The sequence below is a fragment of the Dermacentor albipictus genome, chromosome 2, assembly GCF_038994185.2.
Source record: "Dermacentor albipictus isolate Rhodes 1998 colony chromosome 2, USDA_Dalb.pri_finalv2, whole genome shotgun sequence".
Lineage (NCBI taxonomy): Eukaryota > Metazoa > Arthropoda > Arachnida > Ixodida > Ixodidae > Dermacentor > Dermacentor albipictus.
The window spans coordinates 73,229,905-73,257,466 of record NC_091822.1 but is presented as its reverse complement, the minus strand read 5'-3'; the positions used below and the strand labels follow the sequence as shown (position 1 = coordinate 73,257,466).

The following is a 27,562-nucleotide window of genomic DNA, read 5'->3' as shown; positions in this document are numbered from 1 at the left end:
GCCCTGCCCAAACGGGCAAGGCCTCTCAAAATTTGGCCTAGAGGCTCATTGGAGTGTCCCTCCCCACGGTAATCTTTAGTAAAAGGCGAAAGATTAATACGTGGATTTGAGGAGAGACCTGAGCGATGAAATTACCTATGCTGTGCGAGACTGGTCTGCTAAATGGTGTCACTTACTTGGCCAAGCGAACCTTCAAGCTATTCTCAAATTTGCATGCTTAAACCTCAACTCTTGTTATTCTTTAGCAAGTGTATACCTGCCTGGGCTTTTCGACATGTACTTGTTAATAGAGAAATTTTAAATGTTTCCGTATTCACGTTTAAAAGCTAATAACAGCGTTAAAATTAGCCCGGATTGCTTGCACTGCACGACTGCCATTTTCATGCGCAGCTGTCGCCATCTGGTGTTGAACATCGAAGATTTAAACGCATGCGCTCGCCTCCTTTTTTTTTACCGGACACTTTTTATTATTAGTTCTAAAATCCAGTACACACGCAGTTGGTCCCACCCATAGCCTTCAAGGCTAGTGATGGGCCCACACTCTAAACAAGTACTATAATATTGGCAGACTTTTTGTTGAATGGGCTCAATCACAACACACTTCAGTGACACGCAAGAAAATTGGCAAGCTTCAGTATATAACTTTGTGGTATATTCGACCGAAGCAGAGACCAATGTCCAAAGAACGACCAAAGCACCGACAGGGTATCAAAAATAAAAACAAGCTGTTTCTTTTTTTGTAAACTTATTTACACGCTTCTTCATTCCAGTAGTTCCATAGTAAAGAGGAAAAGATGTTTTAACGATGCTAAAATATCATTCCTTTGCATTACTTCGTTTGGAACTTCATTACACACGTAGGCTCCTTTATATTGTACAGGTCTATGGCTGTATGTATAATGAGAAGGCGGGAAGGTAAATAGGCTGTTTGTAGCTGCTCCTGTTTGTTTCATTGATAATCTGAAAATAGTAAGCAGCAGCTCGTTATTGGACCTTATTAATCCATTTACTACTTCAGGTATCTTCAATTTATGTGAAATTGATACGGATAACATCCGTAGCTGTTCAGAAAGGACATACATGGGTGAGTATTTCTTGAATAATTTATCATACGAATAGCACGTTATTGAAGGCGACAAACATGGTCTCAATATGTTTTGTATGTCTTGCCCCTCGTTTGCAGGCAATAGCACAAATCGCTGAGCGCAAATGAGAAATACAGAACGCGTGAAATCGAAAGTCCAAAGCACTCTACAGCTTTTAGTAGTACATGACAGCCATGACTTCATTTGGAGCAGACAGTAATAATTAGTTCCTTCCAGTGCATATCAGACTCAAACACAGCACCAAGATATAACTTGCATTGCGACACGCTGAGCGCATTCTTGTTGTTAATAATTGATGCAACGTGGTGATAATTTATATTATTCGCGAGTGAAACACGGTGTACTTTATTTTCTGGTTATAAAGAGTCAGCTGATTACTTATGTACCATTGTGATACTTCGCTAAGTTCTTCATAAAATGTACATTTCAGTTCCTCTAAATTATCGCCTGTGGAAAGTAATGCTATGTCATCGGCATGCATAATAGGTTCAGAATCCTTCAGACCTGACGGAAGATCGTTATTATAAAGAAAACAGAGGCCCAGCAAGGAACCTTGCAGAAGACAGAAAATAGGGCTTTGTAGTAGAGAGGTTAGATTGTTTACAGCAACATATTGTTTCCTATTTGAAAAATAACATTTAATTGGATTATAAATATTTCCTTTCAGACCCTAATTTTCCAATTTCTGTTGCACAGTATTGTCTGATCTACCGCATCGAAAGCTTTGGATACATCTAAGTAAACTACTAAGGCTAGTTTGTTATTATGCAGTGCAGTATTTATGAGTTGTGTAAGAACAACAACTGCGAAAGACGTTGATCTTTGGCGCCTGAAGCCATGCTGATTAGGACAGATGATGTTATATTTGTTTTAAAAATTCTGTATACGCTTACAAAGTGTCTTTACAAAAATTGTATTGATTGCATTTAGCAGCGATATTGGCCTGTACTTTTCTATGTCGGATCGCTCACCGCTTTTAAAGATGGATATGAACTTCTTGACCTGCAGTTGATCAGGATACACTCCATTTTCCAACGTATGGTTTAAGATATGCAGTAGATAGATTCCCAGCATATCAAAGTTGTTTTTATCAGCCTAACAGGTAATGCATCAATCAGGTTCTGCCGCCTTAGAGACTGAAGGGTTGTTGACTGTTGTAACTAATTCTTCAATTTCTATGTGAGGCAATGCAAAAGTGTTGTTGTCACGCTCTGCCATTTTCACTGAAGGAACATCAGCATGTACTTGTGCAGCTACCTTAGGCTCTACGGAGGCAAAATAGGTACCAAATGATTCAACTGTACCTTCGTCAACAGTTTCAGGGAAAGTAGAGATGTTCGATCCTAAGCCGATTGCGTAATTTACCGTGTCCCAATGTTTTTTTGCATTTACATGCGCCTGCTTCACGAGAGATGAATAACATGTTTTTTTTCCTTTTCCTCATAGAGAACATAGATAGCTTTAGATAGCGTTTAAATTGAGTTAGGTAAGATTCGTTTGATGTGAACTGTTACCATTTGTGGTACCATTTATGTTTTTACAATGTTAATATTTCAGTGTTCATCCAAGGACACTTTGGGTAGATGTATTTTTATGGGTCGGCACAGACCGCCGTTTAACGGCATTTTTAAGTGTATCTAGAAATTTCATGTACTCGGTATCAACGTCAGAACGCGAAAGTATCAACGTGTTTATCATATGCCGTAATGAAATCTGTTCGTTCTAGTATTTCACGCAGCCGGACCCAGTCTATCTTACTCAGTGTTTTACTATGTACCGAATGTAGTGTTTCTCAATAGGAACAATAATGGATGAATGGTCTGCAATCAACTCACCGCAAGGACCAGCCTGCGCAGCTTAAGTAATATGGCACAGGATGGGATCTAGTGAGTAGTTGAGGTATCGGGGCGCGAGTTGCTTCTGTTTAAAAAGTTTTCTCCGAACTTATTAATGCTCTTTCGAACAGGTTACGCCTATACGCCACGCTGTTACGGATCCGTACGCCGACAACGGCGCGCGCAGGTGCAGGTTAGACTTTTCTGACAGTAACGCTATTATTGCGCGATGATGCACGGGAGCGGTAACTGAGCTCGGACTGCCACTGCGGTAACACCAGATACGCTTGCTCATCGATATCGCGCCAATCAACAACGTAAATCTTTCTTTTGATTGCAATGGTAGGCCCTGCCCAAACGGACAAGGCCTCTCAAAAATTGGCCTATTCGCAACTCCAGCAATCTATGCGACACCTAGCGGCAGTAGGGAGAAACGAAATACGGAGGTCCAGTCGCCATGTGCGCCGTAGGGGTCTGCTGTCATAGACGCTAGAATGGAGCCGGTAGCAAAAAAAAAAGCGAACGGCCAAGCAGTTCTGCTGTGTTCCTCAGTGCGTGTCGGCAAGATGGAAAGACAGCAACATTTCCTTTCACGCATTTCCCTCCGAACGGAAAGACCGAAGCCGCAGAACGAAGTGGATCACGAACCTCCGCATCGGCAAGGCTGTGACGCCGACAATGACTGTGTGCTCACGGCATTTTGCACGGGATAATTTCTCCTTACCAGGTGAGACACTATCGTGAACTTGTGAACTCGAACCTAATACATGACCGTTGTGCAATGGTCATTATACATGTCACTGCGGCCCCTTACAAAAAAAATTGTTGAAAGGTTATTGAAATATCATTGGTCAACGTCAACAAATGACCTTGAAAGATCATTGGCGAATTGTTGAAACATCATTGAGGAAATTGTTGACAAGTGTTGATAATTGGCCCGCGACATTTTGTCGAAACATCATTGTGGCCTCTCAATTTGAAAGATTGTTGGCATATCGTTGAAACTATGGTGTATTTCACTCTTGAAAGCCCATTGAAGCAGTGTTGAAGATGTGTTGTTTGTCAATGTTGAAAGCCCATTGAGGTATTGTTGAAATGTGTAGTTTGTCAATGTTGAAAGCCCATTGAAGCATTGTTGAAGCTCAAAATTGAAAGCCCATTGAGGTATTGTTGAAATGTGTTGTTTGTCAATGTTGACAGCCCATTGAAGCATTGTTGCAAATGTGTTGAGCCTCAAAATTGAAAGCCCATTGAGGTATTGTTGAAATGTGTTGTTTGTCAATGTTGACAGCTCATTGTAGCATTGTTGCAGATGTGTTGAGCCTCAAAATTGAAAGCCCATGGAGGTATTGTTGAAATGTGTAGTTCGTCAATATTGAAAGCCCATGGAAGCATTGTTGCAGATCTGTTGAACATCAACACAAATTACGTTGAAAGCCCTTTATGCCCCACTGGGTATTTAGCAGTTTAAACCTGCACTTACCTTAAAATACTGCTGAGCTATGTTGCATATAATTACCTTTGATGTCACGGTGGCATGTCTGCTGTGAGAGGGTAAGGATAAAATTTAAATACAGGCATTTTGTACCGCAGACCTCTGTCACCCTGGGCTCAAAAGCATGCTCCTAGATTGCCTGTAATAAACCATATTGTAAAACTGCTAGCAGTACTGTTATGCCACTTTTTTCAATTGTCAGAGTGAATGGTCCTCCGAAAAATCAAGAGTGCTGAACTGATGCAGACAAAAACCATTTTTCTAGGTGAACTGTTTATTTGTAACCAAACATCTCTGTAAATGTACAACCCTTTGTAGTTTGAGATCAGAAACTTCTTAAAAACTATCGCACAGTACAAACTTCCTGCAGCTTGACACCATAACAAAATTGAATACTGAAGATGTAGTCAGTGTGGCTCTCAAGTAAAACACATTTCCCAAAAGAAATAAATTTTAAAAAATAAATGCCTAAATAAATAAATGTACAAGCAGACTGACATGACTGTAAATAAGAACACTCAAAAAAGGTACTTGCTTTTTCTATTAGGTAGCCAGTGGTACTATAACCATGGCACAATTTGCTTGTGCCCACAGCACTCAACTGAGACCTCAACTGAGTTTCATGGAACTTATTGAAGACTGACTGTTGCAGCTAACATAATTCTAGATACAGAGTGCCAAACATTACTTGCATGAGAAACAAGACACCATAGTCAGCTGATTAACAAAAACTCAGTTCCTAATAAAGTTTTTACGAATTGTAGCCGGTAATTTTACAAGGTGTATGCACTTAGAATGAATTTCCAGAATGACACTAGTAACGAGACACATGCCATCAAACTGGCTGTAGAAATGCACTGCTATGCATCGAAGTACAAAAGTAACCGGAATGCCCTTGTATTTCTCTCACATTTATGGAAAAATATCGAAACTGGTGTCATCCTGGAAATTAATTTCAAGTGAATGTCTTGCAAACTCACTGGCTACAATTTGCAAACTGAAATATGTGCTGTGATGTTATAAGTGAATTAATAAATTTATGACAATCAGTTTAATGTTTCCATTTCTTGTGCTAGTAATGTCCACCTCTGAATAATCCAGCTCAAGAACAAGAATTATGCTACCTGGCAGACAACTTAAATATCTGTAAAACTGAAAAAGGATCACTGTACAATCCTTATTTGTTGATTGAATGGTGTGTGCCAATTTCAGTAAACCTTACATACTTTTGAAACATGGCAACCACAATAAGTGATGCCTATGGGAGCAGTTTATTATGCCGCATTGCTGTTGCATGATCCAGTTGTGTTTTCTGCCATGATAACGTTGCTGCGTAGGTAATTCCATATCAAGCGACTTATTCATATTGACTGCTTCAGATTTTCATATGAAACAAAGACAGCTATTAGTGATGTGCTGGAATACAGCAAAGTTACTCCTTGTGCGAGTTCCATTTCAATTTTATTCGCTGCCACAAAAAATAACGAAAGAATTCAGAAGATATGGTTTTATGCAAACATGAAAGGCACATCATTGCCATTACTGGAGATGTTTTGTTGCATATTAAATTTAAGCCGACTTATACCTATTAATTTTACTCATGTATTTTAGATAGCAATAAACCATTTTTACAAAGTTATGTAAAATGCCGTTCTTACTGAACTCTGGAAATGGCACAGATGCACTTGCAGGTATGCAATTCCATGCCGAATCGACAAGCATTTTTTTCCCACCGCACATAAATCTGAAACATTGCCATATGTTTACTAGAGTTCAAAGCTTGTTACCCACTTTTATTTATTTCTGCCAGATATTTTGTAGCATTTTAGGTGACAGTTTAGTTTTCCTGTTCAGCTGAGCTAGAGGCATCAAATGTCCTCTAGCTTTTCATTTTTTTTTCAAATGCTTCAAATACTTTTTTTTCAAATGCACATTGTATTGATCGAGGCCTTCAAATGGTGTGCGTGGAAATATGGTGAAGTGATGCAACTGCCAAAATAGCCAATTTTTCAAATATTTGCATACTTCAATTGCTTTTGGCACCGGCAAAAATGAGTCAAATTGCAATCCGTTAGTTTTGTTTTCGTAAGAAAAAATTCACAGGACAGAAATTAAATACAGAATGGTAGCCCAAGTGACATAGTATAGCAGAAAAATATATGAAGCTCTGAAGGTTCAGCTGATCGCCTGTAAAAAAAAAAATTCTAATCTTTTGCAAGAAGCTTCATGTTCAAGGAAAAAACAGCCTTCGTAGTTGGCGAAAAAATGTGATACATTATTGGATAGCTCTACATGTCTGCTATGCATGTGTGAAGTTAAAAAAGTCATTTTTAAAAGCGAGAAATTCCTTTTTGAAATTTTGTCAGCACCGACTTTTCTCTGATGTGCGCACAGCTTGCTGGCCGGGAATGCAGACGACAAAGCTGGCTTCGTATGCACAGATGACAGATAAGCGGTGTTAGGGTCTGCATTTTATTGCTAAGGGACACATGCTCTAATGCAACGATGCTTGTGTTTGGTGTGGGCCAGGTAAACCATACAGCCATTGCACATAAAATATCAATACAAGGTCTGTTAGAAGAGTATCCGACCTTTGGCTGAAGAAAAAAAACTGGCATAATTGAAGTGTTGGAAACCTTATCACCCTCAAAGTAGTCTCCTTGGGAATCCAGCCACTTCTCCCAGCGGTGCTGCCGTTGTTAGAAGCATTCCAAGAAGGCTTCTTTCCAATGGACTTTAGCTCAGCTGTCGTTGCAGCCATAATGTCTTCTCTTGTCTGAAATCATGCTTGTTTCAATGGCCCCTTGATTTTGGGAAACGGCCAGAAGTTGCAGGCCGCCATATCAGGAGAGCAAGGAGCCTGTCGAACTACAGGAGTCTGGTTTCTCGCCAAAAAAGTCTGAATCAAGTGCGAGAAAAACATTGTCTTGAAGGATGTGCCAATTTCCTGTTGACAACTTCGGTATCTTGCTCCATACAGCATCACATAGGCCATGGAGGACATCCCTGTAGTAGTCTTTAGTGATTGTTTGACCCTGTGGTGTGTATCCGTGGTGTACCACACTGCAGGAGTCAAAGAAAGCAGTCAGCAACACTTTGACGTTGCTGCACACTTAGCAGTCTTTGGTTGGTGACGTGGAATGCTTCCACTGTAACGACTGGGATTTGGTTTCCAGGTCGTAAACATACACCCAAGACTTGTCACAAGTGATTATGGTGTTCATGAAGTTGGGGTCACTGTTTGTGGAATCCAGCATGTCTGCGAGACTTCAACACAAAGTTGCTTTTGCTCCACCATGAGCAGCTTGTGAACGAATTTTGGCGCAACTCTCTTCATGGCCAAATCTTCGGTGATAATGGAATGTGGATAAAATGTGCTGATGCCCACCTCTTCCGCAATTTCTTGGATAGTTACACGACGGTCCCGCACCACCACGGGGTTCACTTCGGCAATGACCTGGTCATTTCGGCATGTTGATGGCCGACTGGAGCGTGGCTCGCTCTCCACCGATGTGTGGCCGTCTTTAAACTGGTTGTACCACTCCATAATCTGTGTGCTGCTCATAGCACAGTCACCGAAAGCACTCTGAATCTTCCAGATGGTTTCCACTTGGCTGTCGCCCAGTTTCTGTCAAAATTTGATGCAGTAGCACTGCTCCAGTCGCTCTGCCATTTTCCTTGCGATAAAAAACCGACGAGAGCACCGTACTACCTCATTCAAACGCTGCGTCCCAGCAATTCACGCTATTGGCAGGTGGGAAAAAATTCATGCATGCGCACAAAGGTTCAAGGGCGGCTGATGAAAACGCGCTTGTTTCATATTCATCAGGTGTTCGCAAAAAAAGGTCGAATACTTTTCTAACAGACCTCGTACGTAATAGATATGTGAGGGAATCCTGCAGTGCTAAAAGATATGTCTCATGCAGTTTAGAAAAAGAAATATCAGCTATTATGTAGACAGTAAATCTATAAAGAGCACTGATATTGTTCATACAAAGCATCCTAAAGGGCATGTCGCATTGCAATGCAACATAGAGGGAGCAGGACACTTTGTGCCCTGCTCCCTGAAGCCCAATGATGATGCAAGTAGAAAACACCTTCATAATTAAGACTGAAAACCTACATGAGTATGAACAAATTCTTGTGGTGTTGTTTGCTACCACTGTTTCAGAGCTGGAACATGCTCATCTATAAAAGTCATATGTGCCATGTTCAGTCTGATGTGGTCAGACACCATTGGCGACCACTTTTTGCGTTCATGTTAAAAAAATACGAGCTGAGACTGCAGCAGCAGCGCTTGACATCACCTGCCTTCGTAATGATAAAAAAGGCAAGTCAGTTTGTTGAGTAGTTCTTGTGGCTAATATATTAACAACCTTTCCTTGCTAGATGACATGGCTTCATATATTTATGCTATATTTATTCTGTATGTGTGATCCACAAAGGAACATTATAAAAAATACCTTATCGCACTTAAAGAATAATCACTTTTTGTTTCATGTCACATGCATAGCAGACATGTACGGCTGTGTAATGATGGGTGACATACTTTTGTGCCAACCACCAAAGCTAATTTTTTACCTTCAACACGAAGCTTGCAAAAAATTTCAACGTTACAGTTTTTTTAGCTGATCAACTGAACCTCCAAGGCTTGAAATATTTTGCTGCTATCCCAAGTCAAGCAGTCTGATTTTATATTCATTTTGTGCCTTCTGTATTTCCCTACGTTAGAAGAAAATTCAAACTGCAAATTTTGGCAGTCACACCACTTCAGTCTCTTGACATGAACACCACCTGAATATCTGGATCATACAATTTCCCTTTCAGAAGAAACGTGTATCAGTGGCTTCTAGCTTAGCTGGGAAAGAACAATAAATTTTTGCCAAAATTCAAAAAAATTTTTGTGAAGGAAAATAAATGGGGAGCAAGAGTTCGGAGCTTCAACTATATCTGTGATGGCCAAAAAAACGCTGGTTGGTTGCCCTGGAATTACTTAAGAGTATGTATGAAAGCAAATTTTCTCAAAAATTTTCTCGTTGTACCTACTCAAAATCAAGCAAACTTGAAATGGTTTGCCATAATGGAACAGTTCTTGAGAAAATTGTTGGGTGGTTTGGCATGAAATGACTTAAGCTACTTAAAAAATATATTAATAAGGAAACACTATCCTTACTGGAACCATATCAAAAACTAACATAAAAATGTAGTGAACTATAACAAAGCACAGCACTTGTATTCTGGATTGAGCAATCCAATGTGGGCTTCTCAGGAGACTAGCATAATTAACATAAATAAAATTAACATAAAAATGTCAAGGCATAGGAAGGCACAACATTTGTATGCTCATTTGAGAAATCCAAATTGGGCCCTTCAGGAGACTAACATAAAACATAAAAATGTCGAGAGTTACAAAAGCACAACACTTGTGTTTTGGTTTGAGCTGTCCAACTTGGGCTCTTCAGAGGTGAAGGGGCAGTTGCTTCAGGGGCAGGGTCTCGTGCGAGAAGCGAGGCCAGAGTTCTTTACATAGGGCATGTTGGTACCAGGAAATTTGCGACACGTGAAGCCTGCAAAAACAAGCCAGAATAAGTTTTAAAAAGCAACTTCCACATGCAAAAGAATGGCATGCAATATGCCCTTGTTACAATGAAATTGATTTATGTATTTGTGTTGCTTTATTCCAATTTTCCATGGGTACAGCTTTACAGCATGACCATTTAAATTTATTTAGTGTGGCACAGGACTCCACTAAGTGTCAAATGCAGGAAAGGGCAAAGAGGAACAAAACACTGTAGCAATATAACTTTATAAATATCTTCAATGTCAAAGATGTGAACTTTGCTTGCTGATAAACAAAATGGTGAAAAAAATTCATGTCGTTCATAAATAAACCTGAACTGACAACTAAAATTATTTCTTGTAAGTTTCATAATTAAAATGTGCAGCACTTCACTGTGCTTTTCCATGCTCCAAATACAATAGTGTCATGTCACTATAATTGAGTGTAGCTTCATTTGATGTTAGGTTTCCTGAGTTCACATGCAATCGGAACGTACTTCTCGCCTTACAATGACTTAGGACTTTCCACATTAAAGAAGACACTGCTGACAGCGAAGTATGTTTTCTTCCTCAACGACTGAATTACTGTTATAATGAGGATTCCGTGTAGTTGTGCGCCAAACTGCTTAGCATGACACATGCAGAATGTGACAGATACGAAGAAATGCTGTCTTTTAAGAGCCATATGCCATAGGACTGACTTCTTTAACCCTTTTAGGGTTCACTGCCATACATCTGTCACTGTGATGGAACGTTCTGAAAAAATTTGCCTTTTCAGAACAAAGTGTTGCCTAGCCTCCCACTGGAGGTGCTGCAACCTTCTGAGACTTCTAGAAAATATTCTTATAGTGCTGTCGCTCCTTGGGTTTCTCCCAAACTGATTTTTCACTTAGCTCCTTGGTGTCTGTCATTGCACTAATTTGGGAGTGCTGCCACAAGTTTCCGTAAGTTTCATTACAGAAAAAATTACGCTGCTTTATCCTGCATAAAACAATAAAACATGTAAAACTGCAAACACTGAAATGGTATTGCCACTTTATTGTTATTTTAAAAAATTATTTACCAGTTTATTTTCTCGGAAAGTCGCCCTGAAGAACTTAAATCTGCAATAACAATATTAAGGATGCGCGAAAAGTGATTTTTGAGACTGAACCAAATAATGCCAGAAGCAAATCAAATATTGGATAGCTTCTGAATAATGAACAGCTGATATCACAATTAATGTAAGATGAGGTTCACATACTAGTATTCTTAAAGTTAGCAGGTTTCTGTCATTGTTATGTTATGAAGAGCTGTTTATTAAAGGCAAAAATGGAGTAGCAAAAAGTTTCTTCACATGCACAGGACTCTTCAGTAAGCATGAATGATTGCTGTACAGCCTCTAAAGTACAGCTACTTTAGTAACGTAGCCTGGTCTGCTATTACAAGTTCTTACGTTTTACGTCTATACTATGTTATTGGAGGTGAAAATTTACCGTACTTTGGCTCAAATCTCATGTTTTATTGGTGTTTCGAAATATTAGAATAATACTCACATTTACAAATAGTGACCATTCAAAGACTAAATTGAATAGGACACTATTCAAGTCGAAAGTTTTGAGTATGTGCACACTACAAAAGATATATAACTCCTAAATTAGAGGCATATTTCTCCCCAAAATGTGATCCTCAATGGGCTAAACAAGAGCGACAGAAAAGCCCATTCACCTTTTTGATAAATTTAAGCCCATAATCTACTTGGCAATGGTTCATAACCATGTTAACAGGTAGGTGAAGTAAGGAAGCAGGAAACAATTCTAACAATTTCAGAATGGGAGTAGTGGACATGTCCGATGGTCTGTAAGAAGCTTTATACATTAGGCCCCAAGAGCCTATTCTCCATTTATTGAAGTATATGAGGAAAAGCCACATAAATATTTTTTTCTTATCTTAGAATACAAAGTGATACAGTGCATGTTAATAAATACGAGTCATAGGTTAGGTGCTTAGAATAAGTAAGCATCCACTAAACATAGTACTGTTGACTGTGAAGCTGGCAACTCGGTCCCTGTTGTTTCTTTGGTTGAAACTACCAAAAGAAAATTGCCACAACACTCAGGTTCCCTCCGCTGAAAGGTTGCTGTCTCGGATCACATGGACCTGCTTCAAGATAGGAGCAACTTTGATTTGATGTGGTCTGTTAAAATTGGTGAAACTACTGTTTCACATCTCAGAACATGGAGAGCTGTTTTGTTCTGATTTCTGCAATTTGGTGAACGTGCTCCTGCTCAAGCTGAGCAGTAACCACACTTGAGCATAGCTTCTCCGCAATTCGTGTATTAACACTTTCAGGCTACTTAACCATGTCCTCCATGCCAACAGATTTGGAGCGTGCTTCACAGACAACTATTCCTTGCAATGACAGCCAAGTAGCACTGCTAATGTACAAATGCAGCTCATTTTATTTGGTGGAGGTGCTAAAAACTTTCGGCAGTGAAGGCAGCTTTTAAATTTGGAAGCATTTGAGTATGGCAGCATTAGGCACTCAAGATCATATGAAGTCATTCCAAATGGTAGGCTATTGTAGCACACAACTGCACACACAGGCTACATGAAAGTCGTTTGTTATGCCAATGGCAAGTTCATAAATTTAGAAAAGAAATGTGAATGTAAAAATGCAACCGGAAAGGGTATATGGTACTTGCCTATAACAGCACTGACCCTGATGGGGTCAAGAGCCTCTGTTGCCCCTTGGTGTTATTTCCAAAGCCCAAATGGCCCATGAGCTCCTCCTCTGTGAACACATGGTGAAGCAAGGCCCTTGCAAACTTTCCTGGTCCACCATGGCAGGCCATGGTAAGCTGGGCCAGGATAACCTTCTCAATGTGCACTCTTACAGCGTATGTGAACCTGCATGTTTAAGTAAATGTTAGCAAAACAGTTTTAAGCCTTTCAAGTACATTCACACAACAGCCCTACTGCAAATCAATTACAAAAGTACCTGTTGCAAATCTAAAATGCTAAACTTGACTTCTTACAAGCTTCTGATGCTGTCTGGATGCCCCATGTTTCAGAAAAACAATCCAGCACAAACAAGAAAAATAAACCAACGTATCCAAACATCTAGTACTTGAAAAAGGGGAGCACCAGCGAAACACAAATGACACGCACACAAGGAAACGGCATTAGACATGGACGGACATTGGGACGGACCAGCGTTCGTCCCTGTCTAACGCCTTTTCCATGTGTGCGCGTCCTTTGTTTTGCTGGTACCCCCCTTTTTCAAGTTCATCATGCACCAACTGGCCCAAGAGCTTGCGCTAATGCACATCTAGTACTATTTATTGTGATTACCATTCTTGGGATACTTCATATTTTCAGGTGTTTGTCTCGATTGTCCCATCCATTTGTGTGAATATGTAGCCATGGTCTAATGGGGAGATTGGGCTGCTATGTTGAGGGAAGAGTTCAATACCAACCGTTGGAACAGCTTGGGTGACTGGGTATGTGACCCTGGGCATATGCCACTTTTCAATGAATCTCTTTCACGCCATCTTGAGCAGATGCTGCTGCTTGTGTTGGCAAGCAGCATTAGGAGCTCGAAGTGGGACATGATTGTCGATCATTACTAAGATTACCACTACACATCACGTTCGCTTGCTGTGCTCCAGAAGTAATGCGAGATTCCACTCCACTGTATGAAATGTACATAAGCCGCAAGGACAGTAAATTAAATTAATTAAATTAAACCTCAATTAAATTAATCTACTCGCAAAGCACAGGCTGCACAAGATCACGGAGTGAACTCAGAAGTTTGTGGACAGTCAGTTGATGTCCATGTCAAGGACCTCTAGGGAGACTCGGTCATTTCCTCGATGTGCATCATCGTGCCGTCACACATTGTATTACAATTCTGTCTCGTACCACTAATAGTCATCACGTATCACAGAATTCAAAATATAAATAGACACTTATATCTACTGTTTATTTAATCTTTACGGAAAATACTTTGAGCATGAGTTTTTGCAGAGATCATGAATTCTACCGCTTAAAGGAGCACTAAAGTAAAATTAAATTAATTAAATTTTGGCGTTTTAAGTGCCAAAACGACAATCTGATGTTTAAGCTTGTTTCACATGCAAGCGATTCAGCGAATGGAGTGAACAGCGACGCGGCGCTGCAAAGCTTATCGCAAAGTTTCGTTTCATATGCATTGCCGCCGCGCATTTTCCGCTGCTGCGAATAGCAATGTTGCTGGCATAAAACACAGGACTTTCAGCCAGTTTCGGTAGTTTGCGACTACCAACATAAACATAGCTTTGTCTCTGCCTCTCAAATTTTTATTTTATAAATACATATCCTGCGCTTAGCAATTTAACAATTCGTTGAAAAGCTCTCTTGGCATGTTGCCTGTACCACGTGTACCAAGTAAATAAACATCGTCCTATGCGCAGGCTTTCCAGCACTAATCCTCCGCTGGTCACGTGTCGAGGTGGGTCGTTCGGAAGCAGTGCTGCCGCTCTGCCGCTGCGATGAAATTCCAACTTGCCCGAACCTTGCCGCTCCCACCGTTGAAACTGATTTCTGCGGCGCGGCGGCAGGATTTGCAAGCATTTTCGCTTCCATGTGAAACAGGCTTTAAGCACGCCATAGTGGGGAACTCTGGATTAATTTTTACCAAATCAGGCTGCAAGGTACATGGGCAGTTTTGTATTTCACCTCCATCAAAATGCGGTTGTTTGATCATGTGACCTCGTGCTTAGCGGCGCTGTGCCAACACCCCTAAGCAACTATGGCAAGAAAGCACTAAAGAGAAAAAATATTTTAGATGTATCTGTAAATGACCTTCCTACAATTCAAGAGATTCACTCGTACCATGACAAGAGGGTGAGTAAATTGTAAAAGCAGCAAGAGGAAAGATTGGTGGCAGTGCTGCCTTGAAGTTACCACACCCGCTTGCTGTGACGTCATGGATTTTGATGTCTGTTCAGGTGCAGCAATTTTTTTTTACAAATAAAGATGTTCTCCATTGTATTCCAAAAACTTAAAATAAGAACCGTCAGGAACTTTTACTGAAACAATACAACCCAAGTTTGTAAAAATACTTGAAATCCACGATGTGACAATGAGATGTCAGCACGAAGATTTTGGGGCGATACTCAGAAAATTGAACGCTGAGCTTTATTTTCTCTAATAATCAAGCAATTACCAAGAAATTTACAGAAGTAGATATTTAAAACGATGCTTTATTTTAAATTAATTTAAGGTGTCATTAGTGTCCCCTTAATACAAAACAAGGAATGCACTTAGCTGCGTAATAGGTTAACATGCATCACTGGTTCTCATTAAGGTAGGATTATCAGTATAGCAATGGGCATGCACTGGCTACTCCAGAGGGGAGCCCTGCCACTTCCCCTCAACCTCCCAATTTCCAATTTTTTTTTATGAGCAGTGATGCAATTTCTGTATCCTAACGAGGCATAATGCCAAGGAGATTCATGCCATGCTGGATACAGTATGTGGTGACCGGCACTTCACACCGTCCAGCTCGGCATCAATCTTTCTGGAATTTGGCCCTTGAAATGCAGAAAGCTTTGATCACTGCTCGTTCTTCAGCCAACTTTCTCAAAGGGTGCTGCTGCTCTGGTTTGATACCTCTAGCAGTGCACTGCTGCATGACATAGGTAAAACTAGGAAGATGTGCACTCACGTAGACCACTAATGTCCACACTGTTTCTGAACACCCCTCCCATATCAGGCATATACCCTGAAGAAGGCACATTCTATCTTTAATATGTTCACAAGTGACACTGAAATTCACTCCCAGTCCCGGTGCAGTTGCAGTCTTTCAGCTGAGTGCTTAAAGGCACCATGTCTCCTAATGAAGGCACTCTGCACCAATTGATCACTGGAGCAAATGCCTTGCAGTTGCATCAGCAATGTTGTTTTTTCTGCTTCCTGCAATACATTTTCACGGCATCACTGTATTTGGTCATGGTGACGTTACAGGATGGATGGCCAAAGAATTCACCTTTAGCATTCCAGCTTGGGTGTATCTCAGCTCATTTTGAATCTGAAAAAAGATGTCAGTATTAAAATGTGAAGCCACAATGCAGCAAAATCAACAATCAATAGAGCTACATGGACCATTAGGCTGACATAAATAGACAGATACAAATGACTAGTCATTGAATACACTAAATTTAGTGTGGCCGCTCTTGCCAATGGCAGTGTGAGCTTGTCAAATAATTTATTTCACATTCCTCTATTATTTTAAGAATTATTTCCATGCATCTACTGAACTGTTATGGCCACATATTAAAGGATGCTCCTTCATATAAAACCACAGTGTTGCATTCTTTTACTCCCCGTCTACCTGATGCTACTGAAGTTTTGCTTACTCTCAAAGAAAGAATTTCACAGAACTGCTCTTTCGACAATGCATTATTCCAAGCTTGTGGCAAAGCGTTGTCATTTAGTTCACAACTATGCGCTCCCCTTTCAATCTGTTCACTATTTAGTGCTCGGATTCAAAGCAAAAATAGCTTTTCGACATAACTAGCTACTTTTATGGTCACAAGAAACAATGCTAATTATTGATGTTTATGTTGCCGATAACGTATACATGCCGCCTCGAAACCCAGTGGGACGACAAAGCAGATATGCCAGGCATCTCGTTCCTCTACTGATTTTAAAATTTTGTTAAATCAATCACTTACTGAAGTGCGAAAAGCTGCAATTTCACGAAATTACGTTATTTTGAATGTTGTAGGACCTGGAGTGCCATGAAATCTGCCTTTCCGTGAATGCTAAGAGCGCCTACGCGAAGCCGTTTGGGGCGAAGCACTCGATGGCGTCGAACGAAGATGAAAAAAGAAAGCTGAATGCGCGCGAACTGGTGGAAAACAAAACACACGCGGTTAGCAAGGCGTATAACTCGATGATTTCGCAGCACTCTGTGGCATCCCCCTCTATTGAATCTCACGTATCGCATAGAATCACATGTACACCCTTCAAATTCTTTATTATTATTGCGCGACAGCCTCCTCTGTGTTTTCCGATCGCGCGAACATCGGCCGCACGGCGTGTCAGATAGCAGCCTAGTCACTCGTTCCTGAAGGGAATTCAGCGTAACAGAATACACTTTCGCCGATCCCACCGCCCCACGCCGCTACAAGCTCGCTCCCACGTCTTGTACTAGCGTGGCGCAAACGAAATATCTTCCGATTACAGTACAGATCGGATGGTTTCACGTCGCATTGTTTTGCGCTCATTAATAAGGCTAACTCAATCGGTGCTCGAATACCGTATCAGAAATCATGGCGTACAACATGCCCTGTTTTAGCTGGCACCACATAGCTGCCTTACGTCACCACAAGCGGAGTGTAAAGTTAAACCAGGACAAAGCTCCATGTTATATACCACGAATCTAGTGCGGTACAACCAATTCTGGCAACGGAAGGATAGTGCTAGGAATGAAAACTAGAAAAGAGGCGCACGGAAAACACGCACAGGCGCTGAAATTCCCCTTGTTCGTCTACGCCTGCGGCGCGGACGAACAAGGGGAATTCGAAACACTAACTCGCCTTTGATGTCGCTGAGTCGGAGGCGATCATGGCGATCTTCGAGGCAACAAGCCCATAAAAAGCGAGCAACACGCAGGAACATTCCAAAGATGTCACATCGAAGCACACAAAGAACGCAGAAAACGCAGGAAGTTTTCACACAACCGGCATGCACGATCACGCCGGAATGCTACAAGCCTCAACAGCGCAAACGCGCAATCATACATGTACACTCATACAAATACACGCTTATATTATCATAAACTGTACCATTTGATAACAAATTCTGTGATGTCATGTTATTACAGAAACATTGTAGCGCTTTGGAAGTGTATAAAAGTTTTTTGCTTCACTTCTTTTATGAACTACTTTCTTTGGCGCAGTAACGCAGTGCACCGGCCGGAGCTAATGGCATGCGCGGGAAAAGGCGCCAAATTCAAACGTCGCAAACGCCGTGCTAATGTTTCCGCGCACAGTTTTCGTCGTTTGTATTTTAAAAAAAAAGGTAATGCGTGCCGCAACCACGCGAACTGAACTATTGACCACAAAAGTACAGAAACGTCGCTGTTTGTGCTTCTTATTTCGACGTCATGGCAAACTGCAGGCGGTCTGTCGTCCCATTCTTTAAACATTTGTGCGTGTGCTTCTGCGCTGTGCGAGTTGTCACCGAGAACGTATAGCAGCGCAGGTTGTGCTTGGTGGCCGAGCAGATTCCCAACACATTCGCCAGCACCCCGTCTAGGTCACAGAGAAGAATTTGGCCTCCATGTGAAATATGAGCACCATGTTGTACATATCCGCCAAGCTTTTCGTTTCGTTCTGTAGCGCGCTAACGGGTAACATCTAAGCTAAATTACTCTGTAAAAACGATGTTCACTCCTTTCTCCGCCGCACCCGCCGTGGTGGCATAGCGGCTGAGGTGTTGCGCTACTAACCCGAGTGCTTGGAATCTAATGCCGGCGGCGGCGGCTGCATTTCGATGGGGCTGAAATGCAAAAACGCCCGCGTACTGTGCGTTTAACCTGCACCAAATTTGGTGCAGGTTAAAGGATCCCAGATGGTCAAAATAAATATGGAGTTTCTTACTACGGTGCAGCTCATAATCAAAGCGTGGTTTTGGCCCGTCAAACCCCAGACTTGAATTTTGTTAACGTTCCCCGCCACCGTGACCATATTTAACATGGAGGTATGCAATGCCGTTTCCTAACACTCAGCCAGGGCACTGGCCCCTTATAATGGACGCCGATAGAAATGCAGGATGCGTCCAATCATCGGTTGTTTATCACTGCTTGTAGCGACGTTTGCCTTCTCAAACTACACACACACATATATATATATATATATATATATATATATATATATATATATATATATATATATATATATATGCAGGGTGTTTCTGCTAACTTTAGGCCGAGTGTAAACTCTATGCCCTCTATGACGACGCGACTAAATGCATGTTGCTCCCTTTGGTATGTAGCGTGTCGCGCTATTTCTATATATTGCTTAATTGGCTAATTAGTCAAGGATAATTAACCAACTTCTGAAGCAAGGAAGTTGCGAAGAAATTTCAATTAGAAAGTTGCAGAGCAGTTGGCAACACGTCCGAATAAACAGTTTCTGTCTTTTTATCTGTTAAGTATTAGTGTTTTCCAGCTTACTGCGGATGCTCGCAAAATACAAAAAGCACCACGTGACATGCCCGCCTGCGAGTCGTGATTGCACGGCTCCTAAGCCTTCTGCGCACAAACGAAAACATACCATTTAACCGGTGTGAACACCCGTCTGCTTATCGCCATCATGAACCGCAGCGAGGGAAGCACGTCGCTGGCGATCAGTACCACAGCCAACGCCTTCGTCACTGCCCTGTCGCCTTTTAAGCGGCAACACACCCTGCTCGATGGTATGCTCGTTTGGGAGCGCTGCACGCACGGCGCGCAAGCGGGTATGTCAGGTGATATTTTTTTTATTTCTCGGGCATCCGCAGTAAGCTGAAAAACACTAACACTTAATAGATAGAAAATTAGAAATTGCCTAATCGGACGTTTTGCAAAGTGCTCTAGAACTTTCTAATTGGAATTTTTCGCCTAACTTTGTTCATTCAGAATGGCTAATTTTCTTGACTAGTTAGCTACTTAGGAAAAATACAAGAATAGCGTGACAGGTACAAGAGTGAGCAACATGCATTTGGTCGCATCGTCTTATGGTGCATCGGCATATTTTTAAACTCTGGGTAAAGTTAGCTGAAACCCGTGTATATACGTCTATGGTTCAAGTAACGTGAAACAACACCCTGTATATATGCAATGGTGATCAAGTGATCAGTAAAGCAACATATATGTGCAAAAGACGCACACATACATATGTGCGTGTGTTTTTCACATGTACTTCGAAACTCAATATTGCTCGTGACTCAGTGTTATTCAACAATAAGTTAACAGCATTTAGTCAACGACTTTATTGTTGGAAACTACTCAACAATGGTTCAATACTCAATACTTTTCAACAATACGTCAAGAGAATTTAGTCAACGACTTTATTGTTGAAAACTACTCAACATTAGCTCAATAATACTCAATACTATTCAACAATATATCAACAGAATATAGTCAACGACTTTATTGTTGGAAACTACTCAATAATGGCTCAATAATACTCAATATTATTCAACAATATATCAAGAGAATTTAGTCAACGACTTTATTGTTGAAAACTACTCAACAATGGCTCAATAATACTCAATACTATTCAACGCTATACCAACAGAATTTAGTCAACGACTTTTTTGTTGTGAACTGCCCAACAACTTTACTGTTGAATTAGTGCTCTGTGATTTCAATAATTGTTGAGGTATTGTTGAAAGGCTATTGAGTCAACAGTTCGTCAACAATATGCCAACAACATTTCAACAGTCATTTTCATAAGGGCGCACCTTCTGTAAACACGTTTCACATTGCGAGGACTTGCGATTGGGCTGTGCATTATTTGCTGCATATGTCAGCTGCAACGCGAAATTCGAGCACAGGTTCGATCTGTCACAGCGGTTTCTCCGAGGAACGTATCCTCTGCACTCGTTGACCACATTGGCTGTAATTAGAGCTCATGTTCGACGTTTCACAGCGGTTTCTGCGAGGAACGTCTTCTTTGCACTCGTTGACTACACGTGGCTGTAACTCGGGAGGCTGTTGATGCCCAGCACGTCTCGCGCAACTTATACGGGCCTCGGAGATTCAAATGTTTACGAATGATGTACTAGCAAGTTCGGGAAGTGTTGAGTGTAAACGTGGCATGTATGTGGCTTGCGAAATCGCAATAAATATCATGCGTGGCGTGGATGGACTTGCAGCACAGGCGCACTGCACACGGGCACTTCTCAGCGCGACTGATTACGCATTTGCCAATTGCCCGTGAGAATCTCCGACGCGCTCAAGAGTGCCCATAAGACACTGGTATTTCGCACCAACGGCGAGCCTTTCACGCTCATTGCAGAAGTTTGCCACTTACGCGACAGCCACACGTCAAGTTTACATGCGTTTGTTAGTTGCGACGAAAATTTACGGCGTCCGCCGTCTACTGACGTGTCCCATATATATGTGCAGTATTAGTACCCAAACTAGCATTATCTGGATTATTAAATCATCCCCAAGTCAGTGGCAAAAATACTCTGGTCATGTGGTGGTGTTTGCACCTGTGTACTGTGTGTTATGAGCAGCTTACAACTACATTTGGAGATGCTACATTCGGTGTACAACGTTGCATAGCCCTGCACGCTCAAACCTGTGCTTCATTTGCTTGCAAATGCTTTTTTTAAATAAATATTGTGGCCTTGTTTCCGAGGTTAAAAGAAAACAATTCTCGGTGCAGCCCATATTGAGACACAATAAAGCACAAACAATTCATTTATTTTTTTCAGATGTTGCATGTCAAAGGCGGCGGCTGATAAGAAATGCAGTACCCACTGAAAACCTACCAAAAACGTCATGCTATGATGAAAAAAAAGGATGCTCGTTTGAAAGAGATTTCACTGGCAAGACTTCGCCGACGTGCATGTCGGTCACCCAGAGTAAGTTAATTTGACTACATAGTGCAGCACTTATATGCTCATGGTACATACACCATGGCTACAAGCATGCAATAAATAATGTCAACACTTTTTAATGCATTACAGCACGAATCAAGCAAACAGACTGCGTCCTCCCCATTGGAAGCAAAGGCGTTGCCCCATGCACCTGTCAGGACGACCACCATGGTAAATTGGCTGCCTGCAACTTGTGCACACATTGCTTAACCACTGGTTCCTTGGAATTAAACTCTGTTTGACATTGCAGGACAATCTCGCATCCCCTGACGGCTACAGCATGGTCAAAATAAGTGAAAAAGAAAATATGGTAATTTCTCTTTGTATATGTATGTGTTGTTGTAGTTCTGTTTACCTAGACGGCGGCATGCTTTCTGCATTTACTTCGTAAAAGCATTGTATCATGTGACGTGTGATGGGTGCACATTAACTGCAACTTGTGTACACATTGCTTAACCACTCGTTCCTTGGACTAAACTCTATCCGACATTGCAGGACGATCTCCCATCCCCTAGCAGTATGGACCAAAGCCTTGAAAACACAATAAGTGACAAGGACATAGCAAATATGGTAATTTATTTTTCTATATCTTTGTGATGTGGCAGCTGTCTTTACCTAGCCTGAAGCATGCTTTCTGGATTTACTTCGCGAAAGCATTGTGGTGTGTGATGGGAGAAAATTAATTGATGCAAAAACCCCGGGTTTCCTACTTCCAACATTGAATTTAACACATTGACGTGCCTTATTGGAATGACAAAAAAAAACAAAAGCTGCACCTCGCATCAGTTATGTCAGACATTATAACTCTTGATTTTGTTTTGCGACAGGAATGCACTTGCCAACCTGGCCCCCGGACATTAATGGGAGAATATTCCAGAGAAGAAAAAGATGTGGCAAATTTCCTCCTAGAAATGGCTTCAGGGGCAAGGCTTACAGAAAGCAAGGCTGTCCAAGTGACATCAGGTTCTTTTCCACAGAAGTTTGTGGACACTATAAATAATAGCAATGTAAATACGTTCACAGGCCTGCCATCAATCGATGTTCTGAATGCTCTTGTGACGTGCTACAAAAAAATTCATTCACTTTCAGGACGGCACCAGTTATGTGCAAAAGAAAGAATTGCATTGACATTGGTGAAATTGAAACATAATATTTCCACTGCATTCTTGAGTAACCTTTTTAACTGTTCCTTAACTACATGTAGCAACATAATTGCAGAGACTGTTCAGCTGATGTCTGAAATTTTAAAGGTAACTGTGGCTGTGCCACCAAAAGAAGATGTTGTTGAACATTTGCCCATCTGTTTTAAACACTTTAGTAATGTGCGTGTCATTGTAGATTGCACCGAAATTCCTATTGGGCAGCCCAACTGTTTGCGATGTGCATTACAGACCTACTCCTTCTATAAGAAAGGTTTCACGGTTAAATATATGGTGACTGTTACACCAAGTGGCCTTATTGCCCACATGAGCCAAGGATATGGAGGCCGCACCTCAGATAAGGCCGTTTTTGAGCAAAGCGGCCTCATCAAGCAACTAGACCCAATATCAGATGCCATAATGACAGACCGTGGCTTTCTTATCGATGACATTTGTGCGGATCACTTAATTGAGTTAATCAGGCCTCCATTCAGAAAACAAAAGCAGATGTCAAAGGGCGATGCACTTAGGACACAGAAGATAGCATCAGCAAGAGTTCATGTAGAGCGTGCTATACAGCGAATGAAAATTTTCAAAGTGTTGTCAACAAGAATCCCATGGAGTATGGTGGGACTACTTGACGACATTGTTATAATAGCTGCAGGCATCACAAACCTCTCATCACCGATTTTAGCAACACATCGATTTTTGTGAGTCCTGGATCAATATATTTCCCGAACATATGTGCATCGTAAAAGTGGTTCGTGCTTTCCATGCAAGGAAGTTTTAAAAACTTCACAGGAGTGGAAGTGCCATGTTCCTTACCAGCAGAGGTGAAGCCAGCACTTGCCCTTATTTTACACTTGAAATAGACCTTTGTTGGGTTGTCCTCTTACAGATCAAGTGGTTTGGCTCTGGTAATGTAATTGCGTGGCTAATTAGAAACTAAAAGCATGTTGTTCCTGTCAGAAGTATCGTCTACCTCTGAGTATTGATTACATTATTTCTGAAACAATTTACCAAGAATTTCAGATTTCATCTTAAAACCAGTAACACTATGATACACGTCAGCCAGTCTCTGTAGCAAAATAAGTCACGTTAATGGGGTTGAGACATCAAATTTGTGGCTTGCGCGTTCTTTGTTTCAAACATTTTCTTATTGCTCTAGGAAGCATGATACATGCTCGAATATTCTTATATTCTAAGTAAATAATTTAATATCGCATTATTTATGTGAAAGATTTTCAGTTTCGGTTTGTGGGCGCAGTGTTTGACAGTGATGTCACTGTCTAGGAAGCTTGGTCACGTGGGTTCACCAAGCTGTGACGCACACACTGCTGCATCGTCTGCTCTCGCACACACATTCTGTATCAGCGCAGGCAAACAAAACCACGCCGACAGTTGTCTTGGCTAGCTGCAGCAGCTCCAATTACGACTCTACGTCTGACGCGGCTCATTGCCCTCGAGGCTCTCCAGGCTTGCCTGATGCTGTGGGTCACCACTCATTGCAAGTCACTCTAATGTGGTATGATGTCGCTAAAACTTTTGTTATGCTTCCAACACAGTGACGTCCATGTCATTCGCGGTGGCGATGGGTCTCAGTCACGAGAACGAGCATTTAGGCACTCTTTGGAAGCTAATTAAACTATATTTTAAACGTTTTCTGTGTCCAACACTTTATGTCGAGTGTCCTTGCATACAGAGGAAGCTTACAGTATCATTGTCATAGACTCAAAATTTGGTGTCTCAACCCCTTGAGACTAGCGGAAAGTGTGAGAAAAGCACTTCTTTTCCTTCATTTAAAAGTAATCTTTTATAGTGCCCCTCCTAAAATGGTGGTGTTGGTTCACTTTTGGCACATAAATTCCCCTCCAACAATTTTTTTATATTCCTTGTTTCCCCCCCCCCTTGTGTACTTCCTTACTACAGCCTGTTCTAATGTTTTGTTTGCTTTTTTTTACATCTCCACAATCTTGTGTATTGTTGCAGCCCATTTGAACTTAACATGTGTTGCTATGTTGCGTGAGTTTAACTTTTTTTTTTGTTAGGAAAACTTAATTGTGCATGGCCTCGTAAGGGCCCCACACCAGGCTCTATAGCAAATTTTGGTTATACATTGGTAGTTGTAAGGTGCCGTCTTGAAAGCCTTTTCTTTTTCCGAAAATTTTCAAATTAATTCACCCGATGTCACTTGGACAACATTGTTTCCTGTAAGCTGAGTACCTGAAGCCATGTATAGGAGGAAATTGGCCACATTTTGGGAAATGGAAGAGCCTGTGAATGAAGATGCTGCCAGGAGGCAAGCATTACTGCCAGCAGACATTTTGTCTCTGCCTCAACTAGGGTGCGCAAATCCAGCATTTTTTATGCCACTCAGCCGTTTCATACTTTTCAAACACGATTGTTACCATGTGATCTACATGCTCCACCTGTTTGCATTGGCCAAACCTCCAGACTTCAACTCCAACACACTTTTTGTAAATTAGGAATGCACATTCTTTTGCAACTTGTATTCTTCACTGAATTGCTGATTTACGCTACGCATTCTGATGAAAGTTTTCGTCTTATGGTATTCCGAGATATTTGCAGTTCACTTATGATCTGTGTGCATAGAGTTGCGGTTATGTTTCAATGGGTGTTGTCCCCCTCACCTTGCCTTACATGTATTTTTTCGCAAAATAAACCACACGCACTCAATTTTTTTGTTCACTGTACTCGGTGTCGAGGTGTTTGCCTCGCACATTTTACTTGAGCCCATTTTTGTTGCACTTTTTAGCATATGAGGATTTCTTTTATCTTTCCAAACAGAACATGAGAAGTACATGGAACAGTGTCAAACCTGCATACAATGAATATTTGGAAAGTTTGGCGACCAGTGCAGAGTACCCTGAAAGAATGGTTTCATTCAAATGACCCCAGCTGGTATATGTACCATAATTTATGCTTCTTCCTAATTTGTTGAATACAATGCAAATGGCTCTCCTGGGAAGCATAACTAAACCACCAGCATACAAGATGGGGAGGCATTTGTGCAGACGTAACATCAGTGAATGATAATTATTGACCCCCAGAGAGCAGATAGAGCTGTCCTTACTATAAATATATCAATAAATGGAAAGTAAGTGACATATAAAAATTTAACATGCACAAAATTGGATCACTTAAAGGGGCAGTGAAACACTTATTTGACTGATCATAGTGACCTCACTACTAACGGACAGCTGACTAATCTGCTACAAAAATTTTTTTGAATCCCTGAAGTGTAAGCGGAATTAGTAATCGCACCGATGCATTGCTTTCTCCTTTCGTCTCCACTAGTGCGCTGGAAGCTACACGGTGCATGGCAAGGGGGCAAGGCACTGCTCAAGTTTTTTTTTTGTCACATTGCTACTTGTGGTTCAGGCACGTGTGGCACTCTCTAAATGCGAGATTGGCGCCTGGAGCTACATCACTTACAGAGACCAATCAATACACACAGTTGTCTGACCATCCTGCGGACAGGGCTTGTGGTGGTCGTATCTATATTATGCAGCATGCCAGTTTCAGGGCCCCTTTAAGAAGCGCACAAACAAAGACAACAAAGAAAAGTTGGTTTCATGAGTTCTGCCTAAGTCACTACTGATGTCACGCAGTTGCTCGGGCACAACTTGTGAAAATATAACATATGAGCCACAGGAAACAAACAGTCATGTCGGCAAAAAAAAAACAATGTGCCAGCCTTGGTGATAGGTGACCTCAAGCGCCACAGCGAAAGGTGAAGCTAAGTTGCAGTTTGGCACACAATAGGGTCTCTTCTGCTTACAACGGTGCATGTACATGAACATTTCGCTTTACAGAATCTTTGCAATATGAACAATGAAACGCAATGTAGAGATGAAACATTAAAGGGACTGACAACCACACCAAATGTGCCAGGAGAAGGTAGAAATGAAATGACAATCGTTTACAGTGACACAATCGAGAAAGCTGTTTGCAGTTTAACTGAAAATAATTTCAAATTGGCACGAAAAGTCTCAAAACCTTGTAAGTGGCGGGAACTGGCGGTGAAACTTTGGCACTTCACATGTATGCAATGAAATTATTGTAACTGCTGTTCCACATACTGTTCAAGATCACTGTGTACTATAGATGTTTGCCCTTTATTTTACGTGTATTATGAACTATAAAAAAGTACACTCAAATGAATGGTGCTGCTTTCGCAGCAATGAGTCTAGTGACAGAGCCATGGAATCCTTCAATGCATAATGGTGCACATGACTGCTTTCGTATGCACACAAGTTGTAAGTGAGCACCCAGAGTTATGTGATCTTCATGTGAAGTTTTAAACTAAATGTGCTGTAAACAGATGCCAGCACTACATGAATAGCAGTACTGGCTTGGCTAAGGTTAAAAAAAAAGCAATGACATGTATACGTCCAAAGTATTTGTAAACTATGAAAGAATGTAGCTCTTATTGTATGAATAATTCAACACTTCAGAAAACACGAACTGCTAGAACAGTTTGATAAAATATTTCGTACAGCTAGGGCCACACTTGCCGTCTGCTTCTCAACAATGCTGGCGTATAATCGCTATCACGCTCACCTCTCAATGTTTCAAGCATGTATGCCTTATTTGCTCACTACCCGCCATGGTTGCTCAGTGGCTGTGGTGTTAGGCTGCTGAGCACAAGGTCGCGGAATCGAATCCCGGCCACGGCAGCCGCATTTCGATGGGGGCGAAATGCGAAAACACCCGTTTTCGCATTTCGCCCCCGGCCCCGGCCGAGGCCGCGCACGTCTCGCCACCTCCCAGAAGCCAACCTGC

The 27,562-nt window shown here is 41.4% G+C and overlaps 2 protein-coding genes and 1 non-coding gene across 5 annotated transcripts in view; 1 reads left to right on the top strand and 2 right to left on the bottom strand.

Annotated features, from left to right (window-relative positions):
• Nucleotides 1–126, bottom strand: LOC139056532 (U5 spliceosomal RNA). The gene has a single exon (XR_011512418.1). It is a non-coding gene; the product is annotated as a U5 spliceosomal RNA (small nuclear RNA).
• A 4,566-nt stretch (nucleotides 127–4,692) lies between these two features.
• The window catches only part of LOC139055960 (uncharacterized), a 29,411-nt gene continuing 6,541 nt past the window's right edge, over nucleotides 4,693–27,562 (bottom strand). The window contains exons 1-4 of one of the 3 annotated variants that reach the window (XR_011512046.1): nucleotides 17,561–17,711; nucleotides 16,006–16,047; nucleotides 12,680–12,884; nucleotides 4,693–10,003 (exon numbers count right to left, since the gene is read on the bottom strand). Coding sequence is in view for 1 of the 3 variants with exons in the window: in XM_070533674.1 (XP_070389775.1) it covers nucleotides 16,037–16,047 (11 nt within the window). In the remaining 2 variants the exon portion in view is untranslated. Of the gene's footprint in view, nucleotides 10,004–12,679; nucleotides 12,885–15,506; nucleotides 15,933–16,005; nucleotides 16,048–17,560; nucleotides 17,712–27,562 lie in introns of those variants that run through there. The other 2 variants (XR_011512045.1, XM_070533674.1) reach the window with 2 other exon arrangements.
• Nucleotides 21,917–24,642, top strand: LOC135908265 (uncharacterized). The gene is made up of 3 exons (XM_070532928.1): nucleotides 21,917–21,927; nucleotides 22,113–22,187; nucleotides 22,445–24,642. Exons 1-3 carry the CDS (start codon nucleotides 21,925–21,927, stop codon nucleotides 23,468–23,470), a joined length of 1,104 nt encoding a protein of 367 aa, XP_070389029.1. The 5' UTR covers nucleotides 21,917–21,924; the 3' UTR covers nucleotides 23,471–24,642.

Excerpts from the sequence above, each read along its gene's own strand:
- LOC135908265 (XM_070532928.1), top strand. Across the intron at positions 22,188-22,444 it reads ACAAGGACATAGCAAATATG|GAATGCACTTGCCAACCTGG; the intron begins GTAATTTATTTT and ends GTTTTGCGACAG.